Source organism: Clarias gariepinus, chromosome 23 (assembly GCF_024256425.1).
Source record: "Clarias gariepinus isolate MV-2021 ecotype Netherlands chromosome 23, CGAR_prim_01v2, whole genome shotgun sequence".
Classification (NCBI taxonomy): Eukaryota; Metazoa; Chordata; class Actinopteri; order Siluriformes; family Clariidae; genus Clarias; species Clarias gariepinus.
The window spans coordinates 24026280-24052827 of NC_071122.1; the positions used below are offsets into that span (position 1 = coordinate 24026280).

Sequence of the window (26548 nt, forward strand, 5' to 3'; positions counted from 1 at the left end):
TTCACTTATGTTTTAGCAGCTTTATTTTTTTTTATATCCTAACGTTAATAAGATACAGTACTGTGCAAAAGTCTTAGGCAGACAATAACTGCTTCTTTTTCATCTAGCAAAACTTTTCATTTATTGACAGAAACGTAATCTTTTATATACTGTAATATGCTGCTTTCTTTTCTGACCTACGGATACTGTATTTTCCTGTAATTTTAATTTTGCTGGAATATATTTTTAGTTTATTAGTATATAAATATTTAAATAAATACATACAGTGGGGCAAAAAGGTATTTAGTCAGCCACCAATTGTGCAAGTTATGCCACTTAAAAAGATGAGAGAGGCCTGTGATTTTCATCATGGGTATACCTCAACTATGAGAGACAAAATAAGAAAAAAATCCAGAAAATTACATTGTAGGATTTTTAATGAATTAATTGGTAAATTCCTCGGCAAAATAAGTATTTGGTTACCTACAAACAAGTAAGATTTCTGGCTCTCACAGACCTGTAACTTCTTCTTTAAGAGGCTTCTCTCTCCTCCACTGTACCTGTATTAATGGCGTCTGTTTGAACTTATCAGTGTAAAAGACACCTGTCCACAACCTCAAACAGTCACACTCCAAACTCCACTATGGCCAAGACCAAAGAGTTGTCAAAGGACACCAGAAACTAAATTGTAGACCTGCACCAGGCTGGGAAGACTGAATCTGCAATAGGTAAGCAGCTTGGCGTGAAGAAATCAACTGTGGGAGCAATTATTACAAAATGGAAGACGTACAAGACCACTGATAATCTCCCTCGATCTGGAGCTCCACGCAAGATGTCACCAAAAAGATCAAAAAGATCACAAGAACTGTGATCAAAAATCCCAGAACCACACGGGGGAACGTAGTGAATGACCTGCAGAGTGCTGGGACCAAAGTAACACAGGCTACCATCAGTAACACACTGCGCCGCCAGGGACTCAAATCCTGCAGTGCCAGACGTGTCCCCCTGCTTAAGCCAGTTCATGTCGAGGCCCTTCTGAAGTTTGCTAGAGAGCATTTGGATGATCCAGACGAGGATTGGGAGAATGTTATATGAAGGTGAAACCAAAATGAAACTTTTGGGTAAAAACACAACTTGTCGTGTTTGGAGGAGAAAGAACTTGCTCCCGTCTTTTTTAAATGTTTTGATTATTTTTATATGTTAAAAGAATGATTATAGTGTTGAAAATTGGTAATACTTTTGGGTGGCTGGAACGGATTATCTGCATTTACATTATTTCCTATGGAAACATGTGTTTCACAATACAAAATTTACCTTAAAAACTCCTATAACCTCTGGAACGGATATAGGTACCACTGTATAAATTTTGTACCAAACAAATAAATAAAATACTTTTGCACAGCACTGTACATAATGTATGATTTCTATAGTAAAAATATTATTTAAATAAACTGTCATCATGTGTAAAGTCTCCCCTGTATAAGTTTCTGAGACTTAAAAAAAAAAACATTAGTATGAGTGCACCTATTATACAAAATTCACTTTTTAGATGTGTTTGAGCTGTTTTGTTTATTTATTTTAGGAGCTTTTTCTCATAATATAACCTCAAAAGATGAGAAGAGCTCCGCCCATCGTCTGCTACTCAGCTCTGCTGTTCTCTGGAGGGGCGTGGCTTAGAAGTAGCTCATTTACATAAACACTGAGATAGTGTATTTATGGGAGGAGTGAAGTAACACACACACTTTAGTGGAGCTCTGAGACCTGTGCTAACCTGCTAAATAAATAGTCAAATACAGGACCTTTAATAGAAAGCATTTCGCAGCTAATGTTGTAGGACGTTAAACACCTTCTGTCCAGAATCCAGAGTCCAGCAGTACTGTGGTGTTAGTAAGATGTGTAGATGAATAAGAACACTGCAATCGAGCTAATCAGTGTGAAAGTGAGTGAAGTAACTTGCGTCTGTGAAGCGCGGCGGTTTCTTTTCGTCGCCATTGGAGAGGAACTCTGAGCTCTCGGCCAGGGTGGCTTCGGTGTCTCTTGTAGCTCTGCTGGGACTGAAATCACACACCACAGTTAATCACATTCACTCTGTGTGAGACCCGTGTGATGTGTGGGTGTGTATGAATTACTGTAGCTACGTCACGACACAAGGTTTACAGATTGCTACATTCACAAACATTGTATCTAAACATAAAGGTTCTTGAATGAGATCAAAGTGATCGGAGTCTCATTGTTCCACTGCAGTTAAACTTTTCATGTGACGTCATGTTTTTCATCTGCCTGATGCATTTTCTTTCACAAGCTTTATTTCTGATCGCAGACTTTGGAGTAAAAAACGTTTAATCTTCCAAAAACCTCCTCTAATTACAGACACGGTGGCTCTCGGTGTCAAAATCCTAGTTGTTTGTACAGCACACATCTCTGCACAACCCTAAAGTACAGAAACGTTTACGGCAAGTTAAAGGTCGTATTGCAGAAGCTGTGTTTAACTGGCGTTCTAACAGATATTGATCTTACAGGTTATTGCAATTCTCAAGTCTAAATTTGATATCAGTGGCGGCAATAAAATTTACTGCTATTTTCACTTCCTCCGGTTAGACAAGTTAGTAGAGTTGGGGGGATCGATTCAGCGTCGCGATTCTTTTGTATGCTCCAAAACCAATTGATTAACAACTACATTAGAGATGAACCGATCGATCGACCGGGTTTCAGTTTGATTGAACCCACTCATTACACACACTTACTCCAGTCACACAACACCACGGGCTGATTAGTTGAAGATCATGTGCGTTAGAAGTCTCGCGTCCTGCTCATCCGCACGCTCACTGTTGAGTTGTTTTTTGAAACTTTGTAGGCGTTAGAGGGGTAAAATGTCGCCATTTCTTTATAATCCTACAGGTGGCACACTCTAAACTACTTACACATTTAAATGAAGTCAATTATTGCCTAAATTTATTACAGAGATACGATGCGCTGCTCAGTGATAACGTAGCATTATCTTTAATTTTATTCTAAGTTAAAAGTTAAACTCTTGTATTTTAGGTTAGTTTGTAGTGTTTAAATGCTGCGCCTGGGTTTTAAGTGAGAAAATGAATGTTAGAAGGAACGCGCTACATTTAACTAATCACTAAAAAAATGGTGATACTTATACAGTAGAATCGCAGTTGTAATGGTGTGGTGATGATATGGTATCGGGAGGAGACTGCAGACCCCCGTCACTACACGTCACTCATTAATACTACACTAGAAAAGAACATAAAAACATAGCTAATCTCCTTACCTGGAAGTCTCTGTACTATTGGGTACGAGTTCCCTACAAGGCAGAGCATTGAGCGAGGAAGATTCGGCATCCATTGATAGCACAGAGAGGAAAGAACACACACACACACACACACACACACACACATGCAGAGAGACCCTTAGCAAAGAAAACAACACTTTTTTTTCCTAGCACGTGAAAACCAGCGTGTGTGTGCGCGCGTGTGTGCGTGGTCGTCTTGAGTCTGTGTAAACCTGTGCATGCTGGGACGGGGTCAAGGGTTAGGAGCAGTGTTTGGACAAAGGCCTCACGGCTGCTTTGAACATGTGAAGCAATCATACATACACACTTGCTCTTGCTCTCCATCTCTCTCTCTTTCCCACACACACACACACACACACACACACACACACAAATACATTCACAAACTGTCACATGCACTAGTTTTGACACATCAACAAAAGGCATGACACTTGTGCTAAGCGAGCGCTTTTCTGCGATCCGTGACGTGCGATATGACGTTGATGACTATCGGCAAGATGCACGTTGGGTTTCACCTCGTTCAGACGCCGCGGCTGCCGGCCGGCTGTAAGACACCACAAACACACAGCCTCGGTTCACACGCTTCTAGAAAAACGACACGTCATCACGGAAAACGTTAACGTCAACTCAGATGCTAACTCTCCTACTTCCTGCTTTGTCCATTTAGATGCTAAAATGTCTTCACTTTGCCGAGTTGTGTCTAAAGAAATGGCTTTTGTCATTCAATCCTATGCATTAAGACGGCGAGATGTCAGAAAGTCATGCAGGTTAAGGCTAATTAATAATTTGTACTCCTTAAATATCTCTTACACACAAAGAGAAATTGGTTTGAAAAATCATAGAAAAAGTAAAAAACTTTCAAACACACACGCACGCATGCGCACGCGAATAGAAACACGGTGTCGGTGGGGTTCACTCACTGAGCCGTGTCGTCCGATTGGGTTTTGGTCGAGGTGGGCGTGGCCGTTGTCTCGGATCCGCCTTCGTGCCCTTTGCCGTTGGGAAGCGTGTTCATCTCGGTCGACCCTGGCTCCATGATGATGGTGAGTTATTCCAGAAGCTGCAAATGGCCTTCAGCAGAGATCTCCCAGAGGATTCCCCGCTCCTCACAGATCTCTGCAGGGAAGAGAGAAAAGGGAACACACGTCACCGAGGAACTCGAGGACAACGCTCGAGTGGAAGTTCGGAAATAACTTTATTAGATTAGAAACGTTATAAGAAAGGAAAACGTTTGTATAATGATGTTATTGTTATCATCATCGAGACATCATAAAGACGCCGTTTCTGCGCAGTGTGTGTGTTACACCAACATGTGACGCAGCACAAGAAACAATCTGTGAAGATACAGTTGTACAAGTGGCTCTTATAAAACGAAAAAGCCCTAATTAGGAATGGAAATAATCACACACAAAGTGGTATTAGACCCTCAGAGCCTCAGTAACTAGAGATCCAGACAAAAATACAGACATTAACAGCTTCCTTGATGTCATAACCGTCTCTGTTTTAGTTCATTAAGTGGTTTAGTGTAGCCCATAAAGCTTAGAGCATTTTAGCCTTTATTTGTTTTGCTGTTTTCTTTTTTTTTTTTTACACAAATAGTGACACTCTTTAGTGCAACATCCATCCATCCATCCATCCATCCATCCATCCAGGAGCTTCTGTGATACTGTAATAATAATAATAATAATAATAATAATAATAATAATATGCTCATTGTGAGAGTTTTACATTTTTGCGACGTCATTCCCATATTCCAGTAGTGGTGAAATTTACACCTTATTTAAAATAATAATTACTTTTGTTCTACCTGACGTATTCAAACACACAAATACCCAGTTTGGTGTCTGAAACCTCCCCGTTAACACACACCAACAAGGCCTCCATATTAGCACATATTTGTTTTTAATCGTCATTGCCCGATGCTGTGTCGCTGGCACGGACCTGCGCCTCCTGGGTTTTAAGGGTTTTAATCATAAAGTCTAGCAAAGTGATACAAGGACAGCTATTTTATTTTTTCCCGAGGTCAGGGACTGAACTGTTATCTATATTTTTCTTTTTTTTTTTTTTTTTTTTCGTTCCCAAGGTTCAGCAGAGACGAGAGAGGAATTTAAATCTTTAGAAATGCATTTTGTTGTAAAAACAATTGAAGAGAAGTAAATCTATACAGTAAGAAGCGTCTCTATCAGCCTTGAGATGGAGCTCAAATCTCTACGGCATGGATGTGAAAGCCTGGCTGACGGCTTGTTTTTCTTCCTCTTGTCTCTCAGGCTGGTCTTTGAGTCTCGGACCCCTGCTGATGTGTAAGGAAGAACCTTCCGGAGGTCCGAGCAGCCGTGAAAGCCGCCGTGTGTGAGAGAGACGTGTGTTTCCCGTTAAACTTCATCCATCGTCCGCTGTCCCCCCATAACCCCCCCCCAACCTCTTCTAAAGCCCCGGTTGCTCTTGACCTCCCGTCTAAAGTGCCCGAGCTCCGTCTTCCCACCAGGGCAAACAGAGGAGGCGTGCTGTGGAGAACCAGCTAGGACCAGCTCGGATCCAGTTCTAACCCGTTTGTTTTTTTTCTTCCTCTTTTCTTTAATTGGGAAGAAGCTTAACATAACAGGCGTGCTCTCTCCATGCTCGGGGTCATTAACTGGCATCGACAAGTGCCCCTCTCCAAGCAACCCCCCCCCCTCTCTTATGCTTCCTGTTTTCTCTCATCACTATCTGACTTTATTTATCCACCACTAGCTTTGCCCTGTCCGTCCTAGGTGAGCGTGCAGGAGGTCCACACAGCGCTCCGGTCACTCGGGGCGATCCGGCTCTCATTAGGCGCCGTGCTGCTGCGGCTAAATCCAGGCAACGTGGTCAGCCAGCAAAGCGAGATGCACACAATGCCGCATGTTGTGCGGTTTCCTGGGAACAGCCCGGCCGAACAGTGGGCTGATTGTGCCAGGCATCGCTACAGCTCCGAGGCCTCCCCAGCTATACAGCACTTCAAGAGCTGAAAAGGTAATTCATCACAGACCTAATTGTAAAGGCAGCTAAAGCCATAAAAATCAGGCAGTCACTTTCACGTTTTTGGACGGCGCCGGGGTGAGACGGACGCCGTGCCAGAGATCAATCAGCCGTGCACTCTCATGCTTGTCCCACTGGACGAGTTTCTCAGTCATGGTGCAGCGAGAACGGATGCAGACAGTCAATGAGGTCACGGCTGGAGCACCGAGACGGCGGCTGTAATAACGAGACGCGTCGGGCCTCGACACGTGATGTCCGTCAGAAACGTTCTTCATGGAAGCTTTTTTGATTTGGTGTGAAATGGGCACGTTGGAACTATAAACACATACACTCAGGCAGGGAATTCTGGGTAATGACAACACTTCATATTGAGTTATTAACACTGTGCAGGAGGATCAATTAGATCGCACCAGAAAACAATAAATATAGTCTAGTGACCTTAGTTTTTTTTTTTTTTGTATTACAGCCTTGGATATTCTTTAAGAAATAAAAGGATGTAGTTTGGTGAACTTTTAAAGATTTAAGGATTTACATACAGCGGTTCCTCGGCATGCGAATGTAATCCGTCCCAGAGGCTCCCTTTTCTTCTTGCTACCATCCTTGATAACATTCTTGGGACCCCTGGTGGTCATCCTGTATTCAGGGTCACGGGGACCTGGAGCCTATCCCAGGAGGCTTAGGGCACGAGGCGGGGTACACCCTGGACAGGGTGCCAATCCATCACAGGGCACACAATTCGAACCTGGCCGGGAATCAAACCCGGACCCTGGAGGTGCAAGGCGAAAGTGCTAACCACTACACCCCAAGGTGGTTTGTCTTCACTAAATCTTACACAAAATGCAAAAAAAACTCAAAAACAAAAATATGTAAACTCGCTTCGCTTGGCTTTCCAATGACGCAAACAGATTTGAAGCGGCTCCCGGGCGTTAGCGCGACTTAGCATTCGGTTCGGCTCATATACTCGTAAGCCGAAAATGCTTCGTATGCCGAGATTAATTTTTTTTGCAAAATTTTTGTCACCAAAGACCAAGATCTATACGCAGAAGTACCACTGTACTGTTTATGGCTTAAACGCATCATTATTGATATTTTTATTAACAAAGCTATACATTGTCGTCCCACCCCGACTTATTTCAGAGCGATGTATTATCACCCAGACGTGTTTAAATGTGTCCTGTTGGCGTCTGAATATATAAACTCTGAAAGTGTTAAATCAACAGCGGGGATTATTACTGCGTAGGTGAGAGCATGAACACGGATATGAAACATCCAGATTAGTTTTTTACCAGAACTGCAAAACTGAACAAGGAGACGTTTATAGTATGTACAGTAACATTTCTGTAAGGAGTCTCCAGTGTCAGAGATTAAACTGTTACTTTATATTTCCTCATAACTTCAGGACAGGAGGAGGAAAAACGAGTGAGGCGTCGTCTTAAAACAAAAGAGACAACAAATGTTGTGGTTATAGGAAAGTAATCAACGTCAGGCCAGTAAATGGTTTCTTATACAGTGTATCACTCCTCTGTATCACACACACACACACACACACACACACACACACACACACACACACAGAGGAAGAGAAAGTGTGTGAGGCAGAAATAGCAGTGACGTGAAACGAGCTGCAGCTGGAGGTCACTGAGACACAGCGCTGCCCTTTTATCACGCAGATGTGTGTGTGTGTGTGTGTGTGTGTGTGTGTGTGTGTGTGTGTGTGTGTGTGTGTGTGTGCGCGCGCTCTTTTTTGACAACAACCTATCTTCTGGCTGTGATAAAGCCAGGCCAGCTGTGTGTATGCTTATGTGTGTGTGTGTGTGTGTGTGTGTGTGTGTGTGTGTGTGTGTGTGTGTGTGTGGTGGAATCACATACAAATCGTCCTCACAGCACTAATTAGACATCCATCCTCTCTTTCCCGTCTCTCCTACTGTGCTGTGTGTCCTTTCCTCTCTCATCCCTTTCCGTTCCTCGTCTTCGTCCTTGCTGTTAGTATCACACACACACACACACACACACACACACACACACACACAGACACACTCATATATTCAGAAGCTCTTCTCTTCTTCAACCCTGCGCTGCCACACGTAACCGTAATTAACTAAAGAGACTAAAGTGTGTGTGACTGACGCCGTTCATCTGACATTATAAAAGAGGACGGATGTTCACGGGGATGTAACCCGAGCCGGCCGTCTTCACATCCTGAAAAGAGGACGACTCTGTGCAGCCTGTCCTGATACCATGACTGAGGCACATCACATGCTTAAGCTCTTCACACCCTTTCTCCAGATAACATTTCAGCCACGAGTCGTGGGTTCCTGATTCTTCACAATCCAGACATCAAACTTTTTAAAATCTTATCTAAACAGTTTTTGCCCGTAAAAATTGCCCGTAGTGTGTCAATGTTTGTAAATGTTGATTGGAGGTCCTACCACAGTCATAAAAGGGAAATAAATATGCTGGTCACCACTGGCCTCCACACTCCCTGGTTGGACTACAGAGCTTCCCACATGGATAGATGGATGTTGCATGCACAATATATAAACACACACAACATGCCATTGGGAAATAACCAATCTGACTTCACCTTATGTCTCTGGACTGCTGGAGGAAACCGGAATACCCCAAAAAATCTCATCACGTTTAGGAAGAACATACAAACTCCACACACATACAGTAGACCCGAAGCGAGATTCAAACCACCGATCTTGCTGGAGGCGCAAGGCGAAGTTTGATACCAAAATCCAGTACAGTACATTTGTGTAGCGTGAATAGTCCAGTCCAATAGTCCAGTCCAATAGTCCAGTCCAATTCACTGGACGGCAGGTGAAAGGGGCGCGCTTGACATTTTCTCTAAAACATCAGTAAGAAGCATTAGGCATTAAGTGCCAGGTGGGGATGGGGACAAATTTTTTTTTTTAATTTATATTGTATACATGTTTGCATTTGAGTTAGTGAAATGTTGCAGTTCCTCTAAAATCCTACAGGTGGGGCACTTTAAACCATTCACACATTACCAGGCAGCACAGCATCCTATTTGAAACTTGTTTAGAACTGTAATGAATTTACATGAATTTCAAAAGTCATCAAACTCATCGAGGGGCGGCATGGTGGTGTAGTGGTTGGCACTGTTGTCCTGGGTTCGATTCCCGGCCAGGCTCGATTCCCGTCTCTGTGTGCATGGAGTTTGCATGTTCTCCCCGTGCTTGGTGGGTTTCCTCCTGGTACTCCGGTTTCCTCCCACAGTCCAAAGACATGCAGGTTAGGCTAACTGGTGTTCCCAAATTGCCCATAGTGTGTGATTGAGTGCCCTAAGCCTCCTGGGATAGGCTCCAGGTCCCCACGACCCTGAAGACAGGATAAAGCGGTCTAGAAGATGAGTGATCAAACTCATCAGGGTGTCTGGAAGAAGACGTACAGTAAATCTCTCTGTGTGAACACTGAGTATTAAAGTCCTTCCACAGATGACCTGAGAGTCTGAGAGAGCGCAGGGTCAGCCATGATACAGCGCCCCTGGAGCAGACAGGGTTAGGGGCCTCGCTCAAGGGCCCGACAGTGGCAACCTGGTGGAGCTGGGGATCGAACCACCGACCTTCCGATCAGTAACTCAGAGCCTGGGACAGTACATCAGATACCAAGTGAAAAGTCTATACTCACTAGTCAAAACACATCTAAAGCTACAGAGAGCTACACCGTAACATTAAAACCACATTTATTATTTATGTTTTATGGTTTACATGTTACGGTGGATCTTTCTGTAGCTGTAGATGTGTTTTTGAAGCCTGCATTCTTTTACCAAATATCCTTTACTTCACAATCCTGTAGTGATATCGTTATCCTGGGCTGAATTTGTGGCTGAATATCTTCAGGCTCGTGTATGTGTGTGTGTGTGTGTGTGTGTGTGTGTGTCAGTGCACAGATGCCATCTCAATTTGCCAATTGGAATTAACATGCAGTCTCTGATTGGCTGTTTGTGTGTCACACGGTGTTATAAGCCTGAGAGAGAGGGAGAGAGAGACTTTAAGGAAAAACCAACAACATGAATTTAATGAATTTATATATAATTATTATTATGAATTTATAAGACTCATGTCCTGTTATCTTTACTGCAAAAATAAAATAATAAGTGACAAAACTACACCTATTGTGATGTTTTTGTTTCTCAGTATATTACATTTCCATCTTTTTCCCATCCTTAATGTACTTTTGTCCTCTTCACATGTTTTAGCCATTGGATTTAACATTTCCAAACGAATCATTGAATATTATACAGTATATTACTGTTCAGTGCAGAAAAAAATGAATAATAACAAAAGAATGAAAACATAATAACAAAATACAACAACATTTCCTCCAAATCTGAGAGCATTTGTTAATAAATTGAATTCGACCTTCATTCAGATGTATTGAAGCTGAAGCTCTGATTCGGTCTCATTTATCCTTTAACACACCAGACGCGGATCTGATGGATGAAGAGCAGAGCAACACTAAATAGACAAAAACTAAACTAGATTTCTGTACAGCAGGCAGGGTTAGGTCACTTCAAGGTCACTTTATAGAAGCAGTACGTCTTAGTAATTACTGCTCGAGGAGGAAAAACAACAACTAGATAAACATATTCAATATTTTGCCTAAGAAGAGAGAATATATGATATTCATAATGATTTATAATAATCCGGAATAACCTGGACTATTTAAACCGTACAGCTCATTAAACTTATTTCGAAGCTGGTGTGTAATAAGCAGTGTATTGTTTTTGTATGCATGAGTGTGTGTGTGTGTGTGTGTGTGTGTGTGATCATAGTTCTTGCTTTGTGCCAATCTTTTAGGAGCTTGAGGTCTTTATGTGTAAGAATGGAATGTATAAGCCACGGTCACACGCCAGAGATTTCAGTTCAGTTTTTTTATAAGTGTCCGATCAGCTGAGGTTTGTTTTCCTTCAGATGGAGAAGGAGGTCACGGTGGTAGAATGGAATCTAACTGAGACTTCAGTGTCCCGCTGTTACACTTGTACACTATCAGTCCTGCAGTTTGCTACAGTGAGACGCAGGACGTCCTGTACTCCTTCCTATTCACTGCACCACGTCTCACCCTGGGAATTTTTATCCCTGCCACTGACTGTATCGATTGGTTTGCAACTGTGTGCAATATGATTAAAAAAGAAAGATCTATGGTATACGTCTTCCAGGGACGTCATGTGTCGCCTGCACAGTGAATGTGTTACTGTTAAAAATGAAATAACTATTGCTCAGGTTTGGTCAAATCCCCATAAACGGCTTAGGAGGAGTTGAAGTGGGACACCGACAGACGATGGACTACAATGATGCTGGATACGGCCGTGTGATTAATCATCCGATTACAAGTTTGGCGTTAGACGATTACGCAAGTAAGATTGTGCCACACTGCTTTTTCACAGTGATGTTCGTTCACTGGACACCGGTGCACTTTCGTCCCTCATGAAACTCAGGCGGCACAACGAAACAACTGGAGCACGTCTACAGCATTAAACATCGACTGCACGAGCCAGTTCCTCTCAACGCTACAATCATTACTTATTCATTAAGTGTAGACCTAGGGCTGGGAATTCAAATCAATGCGATTCTATAAATATCACGATTTTATAAGATTTTTGATACCCCCGATTTTATTACAATTTTAAACATTTAAAAATTTAAATAAAATTAAGTAATTACATGTAGCCTTTTCCTTATAACAATAATTTTCTCACTTAAAAGCCAAGTGCAGCATTTAAACACTACAAACTTCAAATACAAGAGTTTACCTTTCAACTTCAAACAAAATTAAACACAAAGCTACATTGTTACTGAGCTGCGCGAATCTCTGTCCTCTGCCATAATTATTATTTCCAAACAACTTTAGCTAATAATTCACTCCTACCGCACGGGATAAAAATGTCCAAATAGTTCAGAGTGTGCCACCTGGAGGATTATAAATAAACAACAGTTTTACCGCCTCAAACACCTCCAAAGTCTTAAAACCTAAATAGACAGTGAGTGCTGGCTCACGGAGCTTTGAATGCACACGATTGTCTATTTATTAGCGCTCGCAGTGTTGTGAGACCGGCGTAACAGGACTTGGACTTGGAAGTGTGTGCAGCGTGCGGAGTTTAACAGATCTGAGGCTTTTACCTCGCGTAATCTTTGATAAAGTAAAGCAATGTGTTTTTGTTTCTGTTTCTACCACTTTTAAAGTTTCTGCGCTCGATACAGAATCGTTTATATCTGAGGCTGATTTATTTAAAACATTAAAAAAAATTACCATTGAATGAATTTAAGTTGGAGTCAGTGCGGCGAGGGGTAGCTTAGTGGTTAAGGCATTGGACCATGGTTCGGAAGATCCCAGGTTCAAATCCCACAACCACCAAGTTGCCACTGTTGGGCCCTTGAGCAAGGCCCTTAACCCTCAACTGCTCAGATGTGTAATGAGATAAAAATGTAAGTCGCTCTGGATAAGAGCGTCTGCCAAATGCCTAAATGTACAAATGTAATGAAACATGAATCACTCCACAAAAGAAGCGTTCATAACTAAAGCAATACACTCCCCAACACCCCCCCCAATCTCTAGTCACACCCCGCACCGCTCGCTACTGTGGAGGATAGCTAAGGTAGCTAATGAGTGCAGCATCGTAGCAAATAAACACATTTGAGGAAGTGCCATCTCAATATTGTATATTGTACAGTATCTGATGAAAGAAATACATTTTTTAAAAACTGGAGGTTAACCCAAGGCTCCGCCCATGTGCTTCCATTACCTGAGAACTTTACATCGGTCAACTCACTGTCGATCCTCACGCTGCTCCAACGTTTCAGCAGATATATTATTACCTCACAGCACGATATAAAAGGTGATGATGACGCTGTTACACAGTACGGCACGCCCACTATTCCTCTTAGCATTTATGGAACTTGCTAGATGACTTTATCCAGAGCAACTTACATTATACATCAGAACAGCTGAGGGTTAAGGGGTTGCTCAAGAACCCCACGGGGGCCTTCTGGTGGTGCTGAGGTTCAATCCTGGGACCTTATGATCAGCAGTCCAACACTTTAACCACTGAGCTCTCCCTGAGGTTTGGTCAACATCCCATGAATGGTTTAGAAGATGTTGGTGAATAGAAGAACAGTGTGACGACAACATATGATGGGTGATGTGGGTTTGCCGAGACGAAGCAGAAGATGCAAAAACTCCAGGAAAGGCAAAGCGAAAGAAGAAAAAACTAAATGGAGGATAAATAGTGAAAGAGCACCGTATAAACACAGCATGCACTTTATTCTCCAATAACGCAGCTCAGCCACCGCAGCGCTTTCAGACACACACTAACAGCTCATTCCGTTAAGGGCGCCATTACTTTTGTCCTAATCATAACAGCTCATCATATATACCTTAAGGTACAGATTTGTTTCGCTTTGTTTAACTCATTAACCTTTAACTGAAGCTACAAAACACATTTCTTGTGCAAACTCTCCTTCGCACGTTTTCCTTTGTTTCACATTATTTCGACGATTCGACTAAACATTTTCGACCTCTGTTGAGAAAAAGCCCTGAACAAGCAGCGATATCTTTCCAAGAGATCATTTCCAAGGGATCATATTTACCCCATCACACACACACACACACACACACACACACACATGTACAGTAGAGGAGAGAGAAAGAGAGATTTGGAGGAGAGATAGAGAGCAATTCACACATCAGCATGTCCAACACGTTCCCCACGTCTAAAAATAGCCCCCGGTTCACGAGACTCGGTCAGGTGACGATGACGCGTGTAGAGACGAAAGTCTACATCACGTACCGGAAAAAAACTGCAAGGACACCGCGAGCCTCCATCTGTCCTCGTGCTGCACCTGAAAAAAAGATGGAACCCAGATACAGATCTCGAGATCAGATGTGTGCCGGTCCGACCTGAAACTGCTGAACCAAGCAGAGCAGAAGAGAAGACAGAGCAGGGTGCAGCCGCGGCGCTAATGCAGCACTGAACACTGGGGATTAGGCGAGAGCTTTTTCAGGTTGGCAGAGATAAAAATAAACGAGAACCTGCACTGATGCCTGGAACGGATGCAGGATTCTGATATAACGTCACAGTAACAACAATTACACTTTAAATCCTGATATGCCCGAGCTTCCGTATGAGAATCCATTTAGTAGAATCCCAACAATAATCAGATATTTAAAGGGCTGCTGATGACGTTATGGGTAAGACGTTTCTGTAAGCATCACGGAAGGAGTCTCTAGTGTCCAGCTGTGACGTCATCAGGCTGTACAATGTGTCGCTCTTGAACACATTCCTAAACAGAATGCAACTGGTGTCGTATAAAATAAATAAAAACATTTCGAGACCAACTGCTGTGGGAAGATAATCGACTACAAGGTGGTAGGAGAAGTTCTGCTACATCTCACCATCACGTACTGCAACATCCCATACATTTTGAAGTAAGGGTGCATATACTTTTGCACGCGACCGTATAACAAAGTGTGTGATGTGCAATGAGTCACAGGTTACTGGATTTATTTATAGCATCCCGCTCCTAATACCCTCTGCCGAGCATCAGAGGAAGCAGCATTAAGAATCACGCGCACACACACACTCACACACACACACACACACACACACAGAGCCCAAGCTGCTTTGATCCCCAGCCTTCTGCAGGTTAAAACCACAAGGTCAATAGAAAAGAATGATGGCCAGTAAAGCTCTGAGTTACAGCTAACAACAACAACAACAACAACAACAACAACAACGCACCTGGTCTATCCTCAGGGCCGAGTACTCAGGGTGCCAATACATATAAAACACAAATACTGTACATGTCAGCATATTGCACAGATACTATTTTTAAAATATGACATGGGGGGAAAAGTGCACTACTGCTTTGTCATAATGATTCGACAGAATAGTGAATATTATGATTAAATTTAATGAAACTTCTACTGCATCATCATCATCGTAATAATAATAATTATTATTATTATTATTATAGAACTTTGACTAGTTTGTGAGTCACATGACCCACAACTGTGCACTGTGTGAGTTCCAGCTGTTCCCACAAATATGACCATCTGTAGCCAGTGAAGTTCATCACTTTCCTATGATTTCTCCTTCAGTAAACAAGACTTCACTAAATTCTTCACGTCCTCCAGTTTAACACATTGTTTTTATGTAAACAGGCATTTTTAAAAGTGTTTTTCTCTGACTTTTGGCTTCTCACATAAAAACTGTTTTCAGTCACTAAAAGCTGACGTTTTGTGTTTGTCAGGGAGGGAGAGCACCGCGTCGCTGCGTCTCCTGAGTTTGATGTCAGAGTGTGACGTTCGCTACTTCGACCCCCATCCGCATCCATCCATTGCGTCATCGTCTGCACCTGTTTCCCGCTTGTTCATGCCTCGAGTTTAATAGTTTTGATGCTTGAATGATTCATATCTCAGTGTGTGTGTGGTGTAACAAACAAACAACACTGCTGAGAGTCCTTCAGGAAGCCTGGAGAACCGTTCCTCAAGACTACACTACATCAATGTCTGGAAGCAAAATATGAAGAAATGATCAGAAGACGTCTGCATACATCATTTTGCATCGTGTACTCGGGAGAACTGTTTTTTTAGGCATGCTTCGACTTTAACATGTTTTTCTTTGGATGTTTTTTGTTTCAGAACAAAAACGAAACCTTTCAAAAACTCCCAGTGGTGCAGTAATAAACTTCACATGGACATCCCGGGATCCTAGTGATTACAGCAGTGCTGTTTATTTCTAACATTAGAAGGAGAAAGGCTTTAATGAACCTGTAAGGGAAATGTGCAAAACAGTCTGGAGTTGCAGTGAGGAAGGGATTCAAAACTTATACAGTAAAAGTAAAGCAACTTGACGTTTTGGAAAATGAAAACACAACATGTTAAATTTGCAGTGTTCAGCTGGAGGTGACTGAAACCACGGTCAGTTTTCAACTAAACCCAACAATCTAAACCATCACCCACACCAAAATGTCTACAATACGAAAATCATTGTTATGTACTGTATTTCCAGCAAAAAACAAACGTTCAAGCTTAAATCAAATGATTTATCCAAACAATAATAAATGATTGTTTATACACCCAGAATGCTCAGCTTCATCATTAGGAAATGCTCATGCCTTCACACGCTGGTGTAAATCAGCACTGTGTTTGGGGAGACCCGAGTCGTGACTCTAGCGAGCTTAAGTGTCTTGTGTTCCAGTATAAAGGGGGATATTGATGTCGAGAGCAGGGCAGGTCAGGTGTCGTGCTGATGATGAAGGAGGAAAAGCCTACAGATGTTGGAACGCTCGGCGAGAACAATTGCAGAGTTTGTAAACTCCCCAGCCTGACGAACGCCTCCGACACCACCCCGTGCCACTTCCCACGACCGTCCAACCCCGATCACGGGTTCCGAACAAAGAGATGACCCCTCTCTCTCTCTCACACACATCCTCTGTCAGAGTGTATACAATGTCACATGGCTAAAGGGCACAGGGCATCCTGGCAGCAACGATACAGCAGAGAGATGGAAATGTTACCAGGATGGTGCGGAGCTCAACCAATCACGGGCCAGGATGCAGTCAGCGACTCGGAGATTAACCAATTAACATTCACAGACACCATAATGCACGAGCGATAGAGAGGTTCTCTTCTTCTTTGACAGACGAACTGAAGTTCTGAGTTCCTTTGAGTTTCGAAATGCTGATCAACAAACTGAGCAACTCTGTTTAAAGTGTCTCTAATGAACTCAAGCTCTCACAGTAACGTACAGTTCAGTTATGTATTGTAATTCTTTCATGGCAATGTATTGACACACTGACACAGCACTGTCGCCTTGCACCTCCAGGTCCTGGGTTCGATTCCCGCATTGGGTCTGTGTGAACGGAGTTTGCATGTTCTCCCAGTGCTTGGTGGGTTTCCTCCGCCACACCCCCTTCATGCACATAGGCCACACCTACATCTCTAAGACTGACACTCCAAGACGCCACACCTCCTTTAGTGAAACGCTTCATGTTTAACCACAGAGGACGTGGTTTTGTGCCCAGTGTGTAGTGCAGCAGGTGGAGGGATCCCGAACACTAATCCCTCTTTAATGCACACTGTAGTTACGATACGGATGGAGGTACACACTGCCACTGCTATTCTTTATTTTTGCCAGAGAAATGCAGCCGGTGGTTAGACCACATGACTGTGTTCGACCAATCAGCTGCAATAACAATGACCACATGTAGTCACATGACCACACAAAAACTGGCTGCGTAGCGGGAATAAAAATCTTCAGCCGCGGTAGAAAGTGAAGGAAACATGTCGCGGTTAGTTTAGCTGTTTTATTTCATGTTGCAATGTTAAAATATAGAATTAGCAAATAAGCTAGAGGCTAAACAATATATTTTTCTTACATCTGTTCTGCTGGACACAGTTTATGGTAACGTGAGACTCTTCTACTGTACATACTGTATGTTCTAATGTTATTTTCTATCTGCTGAGCCGTTGGCGACTGAATATACAGTAAATCTTACACTGGAAATAGTTTACACTGTTCACACATAGAGTACATGTTACCTACAGTAGGGATTTGATCCAAAAGCTTTATGTTGTGAAAAATGCGAGATTAGGACATGTGTGTTTCTTGTTCCTTAATTTGTTATTTTGTGAATTTTATATTTAGTTTTATTCATTTATTTTATCTAATTTATTTTATTATTTGGAGACACCAGAATGTGTTCATTATTTCATAATTTTGTCTGGCTGCTTACATCATTTCTAAAATAAAAAATAAATAAATCGGACATTATGATGAAACAGTTACTCAGTACTTGAGTATCTTTTCATTTAAGCATTTGGCAGATGCTCTTATCCAGAGCGACTTACATTTTTATCTCATTACACATCTGAGCAGTTGAGGGTTAAGGGCCGCGCTCAAGGGCCCAACAGTGGCGACTTGGTGGTTGTGGGGTTTGAACCTGGGATCTTCCGAACTGTAGTCTAATGCCTTAACCACTGAGCTACCCTATTCACGTTTCTATAATACTTTTTTACTCTTACTTGAGTAATATTTTGGATGACTACTTTTTACTTCTACTTGATTAATATTGTTTTGAAGCACAGCTTCTCTTACTTGAGTACAATTTTTGGTTTCTCTATTCTCTGCATTTCATATAATAAGTACATTAATTTAATGTAACACAAACAAATCCTGATTTGTGGTTACAAATAATAGAATTAAAATATTTACATCTTAATCAGTGAGCTGCACCTACCCCCCCCCCCCCCCCCCCCCCACACACACACACACACACCTGCTTCCTTTTTTTACAAGACTGCAACGCAATGAGATTTTCCACCACCAGGCAAAAGAACATGCAAACACACACACACACACACACACACACACACATGCATACACTAATGACTTAACTTGTGACCCACTCGTGGGTCTTTCCAGTGTGATGGCCTTGATTCCAAAACAGACTTTGGCCACAAATACGGCTCTTACAGTATCAGATCTCCGCGTGTTCAGTCACAGCGTGTGATTGGTTGCTATCTCAGCATCGATTTACAGTATTTATTTATTTATTTATTTATTTATTTAAATACAAATAAAAACTCCTTCCAGCTTCCCTGTGTACCCGTGGCATTTAAAGGAGGACCTATATTCGTGTGTGGTTTTTATGTAAACAATAAAACTGTAGACCTCACTGATAGGAGGAATCTATTTACTGTCTACTCCTACCTAGGAACTATTTGTAGTGTGTGAACGGAAAGACAAAAAATCCTCGTGTGGGCATTTCTTCCATGCAAGCATTACACACTGCCCACGTCATGACCCTGAGTAACACGACTGAGGGAACACACACCTACCGTTTAGACACACTCATGACGTGTCCAATTATTAAAACAAAACAAAACACAAACGGTTTAAATGCAGTACAGAAAAATGGTTTAGAAGCTCAGCCAATTTTAAATGCACAAATGAATAAAATAAATAGAAATACAATAAAGGATTTAATGAATGTACAATTTAGCAGATTTTAAATGTAAGTTATAAATGTGTTAAATAATTGATTTGTTTGAACATGCAGAAAAAACAGCAATTTCAAATGACATTACTATTTTTCAACAAATTGTTTTTTATTTTTAAAAGCAGATCTGTATCTCCTCATCCGCACCTCCAATACACATAACTTGGTTACGAGTGTTTATTACAAATATTACACAGTATGATATTCAGATCTACAGCACCAGTCAAAGTTTTGCACACAGAACTTCTGTATTTTGTATTTGTACTTCTGTAGTCTGTATTTATTTTCTACATTCTAGAACAATACTGGATTTTTTTTTTTCAAAACTATGGAATAACACAAATAGCATTAAGTAATTAAGTAACAACAACAGACAGTTGTTATTTTAAGACATTTTAAGGTCAGCTGTTCTTGAACAGTTCTTACAAAACAGTATCATGTCGCATGCGTTTGTAAAACCCATTAAGCAACATGATGAAACTTTTAGTTACCAGCCTCAGAAATCACCAATTAACAACCAGAACCTCAGATTGGAGCCATTATAAAACTTTACAGAGCAGAAGTAGCAGATAAACATCTCAATATCAACTGTTCAAAGAGATTATTTTACAGAGTAGAATAAATCAGGAATGACTAAGGGGTGTACAAACTTTTGGCTGGTACTGTATTATTTAGTTCTGTTTTTTAACTTGGTCTCAGTGCACTCAGAGAGTTTGGACTATGAATGTTTAACACAACTTATGATAAATGAAACATGAAGCGTGATGATATCAGGATACTGGACGTCCTGTTCTGTCTCGTGGCATGAACACAATGTTCTCCTACTGGTGCCAACTTAGCATTGTGTCAAATGTTAATTCAGCATGATGTGCATGAAAAACAATTAAAAACAAACAAAAACAAACAAACAAACAACAAAACAAAATCATTTTTTATCACAAAAGGCTGCATATAGGTCATATACACATAGTCAGGAATTGGACTATGGGAATTTTAAAATTTGACCAAAAAAATCTACCGGTATTTTGACACATACTGTATTGTGATTCTGATTTGAACTGCGATATGCACCTACTTAGTGTACCATTTTATCTTCTTTGTCTTTCGGCTGTTCCCTTTCAGGGGTCGCCACAGCGAATCATCTGCCTCCATCTAACCCTATCCTCTGCATCCTCTTCTCTCACACCAACTAACTTCATGTCCTCTCTCACTGCATCCATAAATCTCCTCTTTGGTCTTCCTCTAGACCTCCTGCCTGGCAGTTCCAACCTCAGCATCCTTCTACCGATATATTCACCATCTCTCCTCTAAACATGTCCAAACCACCTCAATCTGGCCTCTCTGACTTTATCTCCAAAACATCTAACGTGGGTTGTCCCTCTAATGAACTCATTCTTTATCCTATCCATCCTTGTCACTCCCAAAGAGAACCTCAACATCTTCAGCTCTGCTACCTCCAACTCTGCCTCCTGTCTTTTCCTCAGCGCCACTGTCTCTAAGCCGTAGAGCATCGCTGGTCTCACCACTGTCCTGTACACCTTTCCTTTCATTCTCGCTGATACTCGCTGATTCACACACATGTATTCCGTCTTACTGCGGCTAACCTTCATTCCTCTGTTTTCCAGAGCATACCTCCACCTCTCCAAATTTTCTTCCACCTGTTCCCTGCTCTCGCTATAAAGCACAATGTCATCTGCAAACATCATAGTCCATGGAGATTAGATGGAGCCGATCCTTGATGCAGACCCACCAGTGTAGCATTTTATATTTAAACATATTTATTGAGGCTAATCTTTAATAACTGGACAAATTAAATGGATTTAATATCTCTTTAATATCTCATTAAGAGGATGTTTGCCAATATTGATTTATCATCTCAAAATATTTAAAAAATGAAACAAATACTTAAATTATCGACAAACTCTACATAACTTCCTGACTATATGTTTATTACCTATAATAAATTGCAGAATATTGTGATTAAAAAGATATGCATTTCATTTTTTTATGCACATCAGTCTGAATTAACATTTGACACAATTAAATTAGAAATCTTATCTAATACATATTTAACTGAGAGACAGTTAAGAGTTTTTTAAATGCTTGTATGTATGGGTTGGTTCAGTGATTTTTACAGTAATTTTCACATTTATAATAAAAATTTCCATCAAGATGATATTCTGATATCCCATGTCCCTGGAAGACACCACACATACCTGTTTATCTTAAACATCAGAAAACCAAGATGACCCAAATCCCAGTGTCACTCAACATTATATTCCTCCAAAATAACTAACCACACACACTTTTCTCTACTGCACTGAACACCACCACCATTATTTCACACTTCCCATCATTCTAAACACAAGCCATAGGCCATTGATTGTCATACAAACCATAACTTTCATGCAACAAATATAATACACATACATGAAATCTTTCTCCCAATAAATCCACATGTACTTTCACATGCTGTCTAGAAGTTCAATTCAGTAAAATGAAACGAGGAAGCTCAAACCGTTTAAAGGCAGTAAATTTGATTGAGAGGGGGGAGACACCCCCGGGCTGAACTGTAATGAAATTCATAACTCATTTCAGATCATGATCGTATCACAGGATCATTCAGGAAGAATAAAAACTACAGAGTAGATGGTCACAGATGAAACACAACTGATGGTGTTATTGTCAGTGAATGTGCTAAACTAAACCTCAATGACTTTAATGATATTATATCATCATCATTTAGTTTAACCGGGTCATGTGTCTGTTTCTTACCTGCGACCCAGGTGAGCAAAAACAGCCACAGTTCACAGGTACAGATCTTTGTGTCTAACAAGACAAATAATGATTTCTGTTGTCTTTTTGTTTGTTTGCTGGGACACATTTACAAAAAGAATTATAAAACAGATCCTTAATGAGAAACATTGTTTACTTATGACAGCATTAGGCTTACTAATGAACCTGAAGACCTGAGGGGTTTAAATAGAGGAAATATATAATATATAAATAATAAATATTTTTTTTTTATCTCGTATTGTTTTAGTTTTAAACGAAGATAATCCCTATAGTCCTGGAACTGATTTCGGGTAGACAGTAGCAGGGGTTGATACTCTATTCACTGTAACACGGTAGCCTACCCTGTAATGGGTGTCAGAATATTTGGTTTTAAAACCCTGTAACGGGGAGTCAGTAGACTATAAGTGAGTGTCAGAACCCGATAACGGAGGTCACTATCTTGTGAAGAGGTCCAATACCATGTAACACATGTCTGTATTCTGTAAGGGGGTCAGTACATTATAACGAGCGTCGGTACACTGTGCCAGGTGTATATACAGTACACTGAAAACAAGGGTCAGTTAAGTACAACAGATGTGAGTACCCTGTAACAGGGGCCAGTATAATGTAACAAGGGCCACTGTGCTGTAACATGGGCCAGTTTGATGTAACGGGGGGGCCAATATTTTGTACCGTCGGTCAGTACACTGTGGCCAGAGCCAATACTTTATATCGGTGTCGGTAAAGTGTAGCAGGGACCAATACTTTGTAAAAGGGGTCAGTATACTGTAGCGGAGGCCAACAATTTGAACAGTGGTTAACGGGGGCCAATACTTTATACCAGGGGTCAGTACACTGTATCGGGGGCCAATATTTTAAATCAGGGGTCAGTACAGTATAGCAAGGGCCAATACTTTATATAAACGGTCAGTACACTGTACAAGGGGGCACATAGATTGTATCGGGGGTCAGTACACTGTAAGCAGGGGCCAATACTTTATATAAAGCGTCAGTGCACTGTATCGGGGATGAATACCTAACAGAAAATATAACTGAATTTAATTGAATTGAATAGTGGGGGCCAATACTTTACATAAAGAGTAAATACTCTGTATCGGGGGCCAAAACTTTATACCAGGGGTCAGTACACTGTAGCGGGGGCTAATACTTTATATGAGAGGTCTGTACAGTGTTACGGGGGCTAATACTTTATATCAAGGGTGAGTACACTGTAGGAGGGGGCCAATACTTTAAATATGCATGTCAGTACACTATAGCGGGGGCCAATATTTTATATACTGTAAAGGGTCAGCACACTGTAGCATGGGCCAATGCTTTATATCAGGTGTCAGTACACTGTAAGTGGGGGCCAATACTTTAAATCGGGGGTCAGTGCACTGTAAGCCGGAGCAAATATATAATAAATATAGAATAAATATATAATACTTTATATCAGGGGTCTGTACAGTGTTACGGGGGCTAATACTTTATATCAAGGGTGAGTACACTGTAGGAGGGGGCCAATACTTTAAATATGCATGTCAGTACACTATAGCGGGGGCCAATATTTTATGTACTGTAAAGGGTCAGTACACTGTAAGCGGGGGCCAATACTTTATATCAGGTGTGAGTACACTGTAAGCGGGGACCAATACTTTACAGAAAGAGTCAGTACATTTTAGTGGGGGCGAATACTTTATATCAAGGGTCAGTACACTGTACTGGGGATGAATAATTTATAGAAAGGCTCAGTATACTGTACTGGGGGCCAATACTTTATATCAGGGCTCAGTGCTCCGTACCGGGAGGCAGCGCGCTGTAACCGGGGTCTCTGGATACCGAGTAACGGGAGCTGGTCATTTTTTTTAAGTGGTCGTTAGAATTTGCAACAATGTATCGGAAATCTAAAGCTGAACCTCCTGTCCTGTACACCGAGTGAGGGAGAGCGGCGGGGGATCAGGGAGCGCCGGGATTCGTTATATAATTCAGTATAACGGGAAACAGGTATTCTATAACGGGAATTCGGTATAACGGAGATCTAGCTGAGTAAAATCGCGGTCACATACACGCACAGAAGCCACGATGATCAAACTAAACGTCAGACATGTGACCGAGCCATCAATGACACAACACACCACCGGAATAAAGTGTTTATCTCACTCTTACCGAGCACACGATCCGTTACACCGACGAGCTGAGAAGGATCCTCACGCGCCGCTCTCTCTCTCTCTCTCTGTCGGTGGGTAATAAACACAGCCGGTGATGAAACGCTCCGTGCCGCTCTAATCCTCCCCACTCAGACTGTCCGATCACAGAGTGGCGGAGGGTTTTAAACTGGGCTGGAACGAGACCCCGTTTTTTCCCTCCGCCCACTCTGCTACGGTCACCCGGCACTCCGTGAAGCTCGTGCATCTCACGGGGACGCACACGCCGATGGAGAAAAAAAACATGCCTGCTTAACAGTTAATTATCAGACATTTATTTTGAGCTTGTTTATAAAACTCTTGTCTCAGGGTTGCAAAGTTCAGTAAATTAGTAATGCATTAATCACAGAATCACCTGTGGTATTAATAAATATGAACATTGTAAATTACTTCGTTGATTAGTTGCACCTGCATTTCAGTAATTAATAAGCATAGTGTTTGAAGTGAGTCGAAAGCAATGGCAACAGTAATGCTTTATGATTTAATTGAATTAGACGCGTGTCTTTGTTGCCAGATTGTGCATACATATATGTTCTCTTATTCCTTATATTAAAATTATAGTCATAGTTTAATACAGTATACATGTTTTATTATGAATGTTATACTGTCCAATCTGGCAACCTTCCGATGAGAAAAGACAGAGAGAGAGAAAGAGAGAGAGAGAACAGATTGAACAGCAAATGAAAAAAAGAATCTGGCAACATTGGTTTCTGGGTCGTTTGACGCCTTTCGTGACGAAATCAAGGCGTGACGTCACACCACCTCAGGGTGTCATTTCTCTTATGTGGTGCTCACCTGCTCCCATCCTGTACAGTATGTGCAAGGATGCATGAATACCAGTTATAGTGTTTTCTGCTCTCAGACAGTAACACATATCTGGCTCGAAATCTTCCAGGGTTTGTTTGTTCCAGAATTAAACACTGTAGGTGTTGATTTAACACTCTGAGGTGCGTTTAATACACACTTCGTGTTCAAGACATGGGATCACGTTTCAACATCTTCGTTACTCTACTCATAGCTGTTCTGTGTATTTGTCATCATCCTGTCGATGATGTGAGTGATCGCTTTCACTCAGTCACTCATCGTCTATACCTCTTTATCCTAAATACAGGGTCGAACCCAGACCCTGGACCCTACAGACAGTTCTAACCACTACGCCACTGTGCCACCATACGAGTTATTATACTTTATTTAACTATATTAATTTTAATCAACAACTTCTCACATTGACAGATATTTGTGATTTTTGACCACAGTTACTATAAATGATCACATTATGGGTTAAACCTGACTCCCCACAAAGGAATTATTTTCCAGTGGAATTTCCGTGCTTGCCAACGAACTAAACAAGCATTCCAGCACAAATAAATGTTTGTCTTGGTATTTCCTTTTTAGAATGGTCAATTACTGGCCCGCATCAAGCAAACAAGAAACACAGGAGATTTGAAATGACGGGAATTGAGGTAAGATCTCTCCAATACAATATTAATAACTGCAAGGACAGTGCTGAGCCATCAACTCTGAGGAAGAAATGTGGTCTGAAAAACATGGAGATCACTTAAACACTTGGTGAAGTTGCATGGTAAAAAATGTCAGACAGAAACCTGAGTTATGTTTAATAGTGAAAGGAAAAGCATTTCCATTTCCATTTCCACAGGATTGGGACTAAACAGTTGTGTCCCCATAAAAAAACCACTTGTTAGGGAGCATAAAGACTAGACTTTGGTGAAAATATTTGTCCCAGCATTTAGAGAGCAAAGTTCAAGACCTTGTATTGTTGTTGAATTTATTTTCATTAATGTTCCATTATCATAAAAACCCTTTGACATTATTAATGGAAACTCATTGCACAAGTATGTCACTTGCATTTCCTACAGTTATTTTCCAAAACAAAATGATGCTTCTGCTTTAAGAGGAAAAAAAGAAAGAGGCCATAGTTATGTTCATGCCACGACGTACAGTGACAAAAATGTGTTTTAAAGCATCAAATCAAGAATAGAACAAAGAAATGCATTACTTTTACTGAGAAAAAAGCTTGAGTTTAGGGCAGCTTGCTAATCACAGTACCAACTAGAAGACTATGAGGCATAAGGCAAGTTGAAAGTAAAATATTAGAAGCAAACTTTTGTCGGCTCTGTTCCTTTATTATTTCTGCTGTTTGAACACCTGCGCTAGCACACCTGCTCATCTCACGCTAGGATTCAGATTTTGCTTTTAAAATTAATAAAACACAAAATCTATAAAAAAGCATCCTCCTGCAAGTG

General features: G+C 41.3%; 1 protein-coding gene across 3 annotated transcripts in view; it reads right to left on the bottom strand.

Moving 5' to 3' along the window:
- Positions 1-24445, bottom strand: part of slc38a3a (solute carrier family 38 member 3a) — a 50890-nt gene extending 26445 nt beyond the window's left edge. The window contains exons 1-5 of one of the 3 annotated variants that reach the window (XM_053483976.1): positions 24247-24445; positions 22081-22134; positions 4201-4396; positions 3260-3292; positions 1937-2033 (exon numbers count right to left, since the gene is read on the bottom strand). In XM_053483976.1, coding sequence (XP_053339951.1) covers positions 1937-2033; positions 3260-3292; positions 4201-4316 — 246 coding nt within the window. In that variant the 5' untranslated portion in view covers positions 4317-4396; positions 22081-22134; positions 24247-24445. The remainder of the gene's footprint in view (positions 1-1936; positions 2034-3259; positions 3293-4200; positions 4397-22080; positions 22135-24246) is intronic. The other 2 variants (XM_053483975.1, XM_053483977.1) reach the window with 2 other exon arrangements.
- Between the last annotated feature and the right edge of the window lie 2103 nt (positions 24446-26548).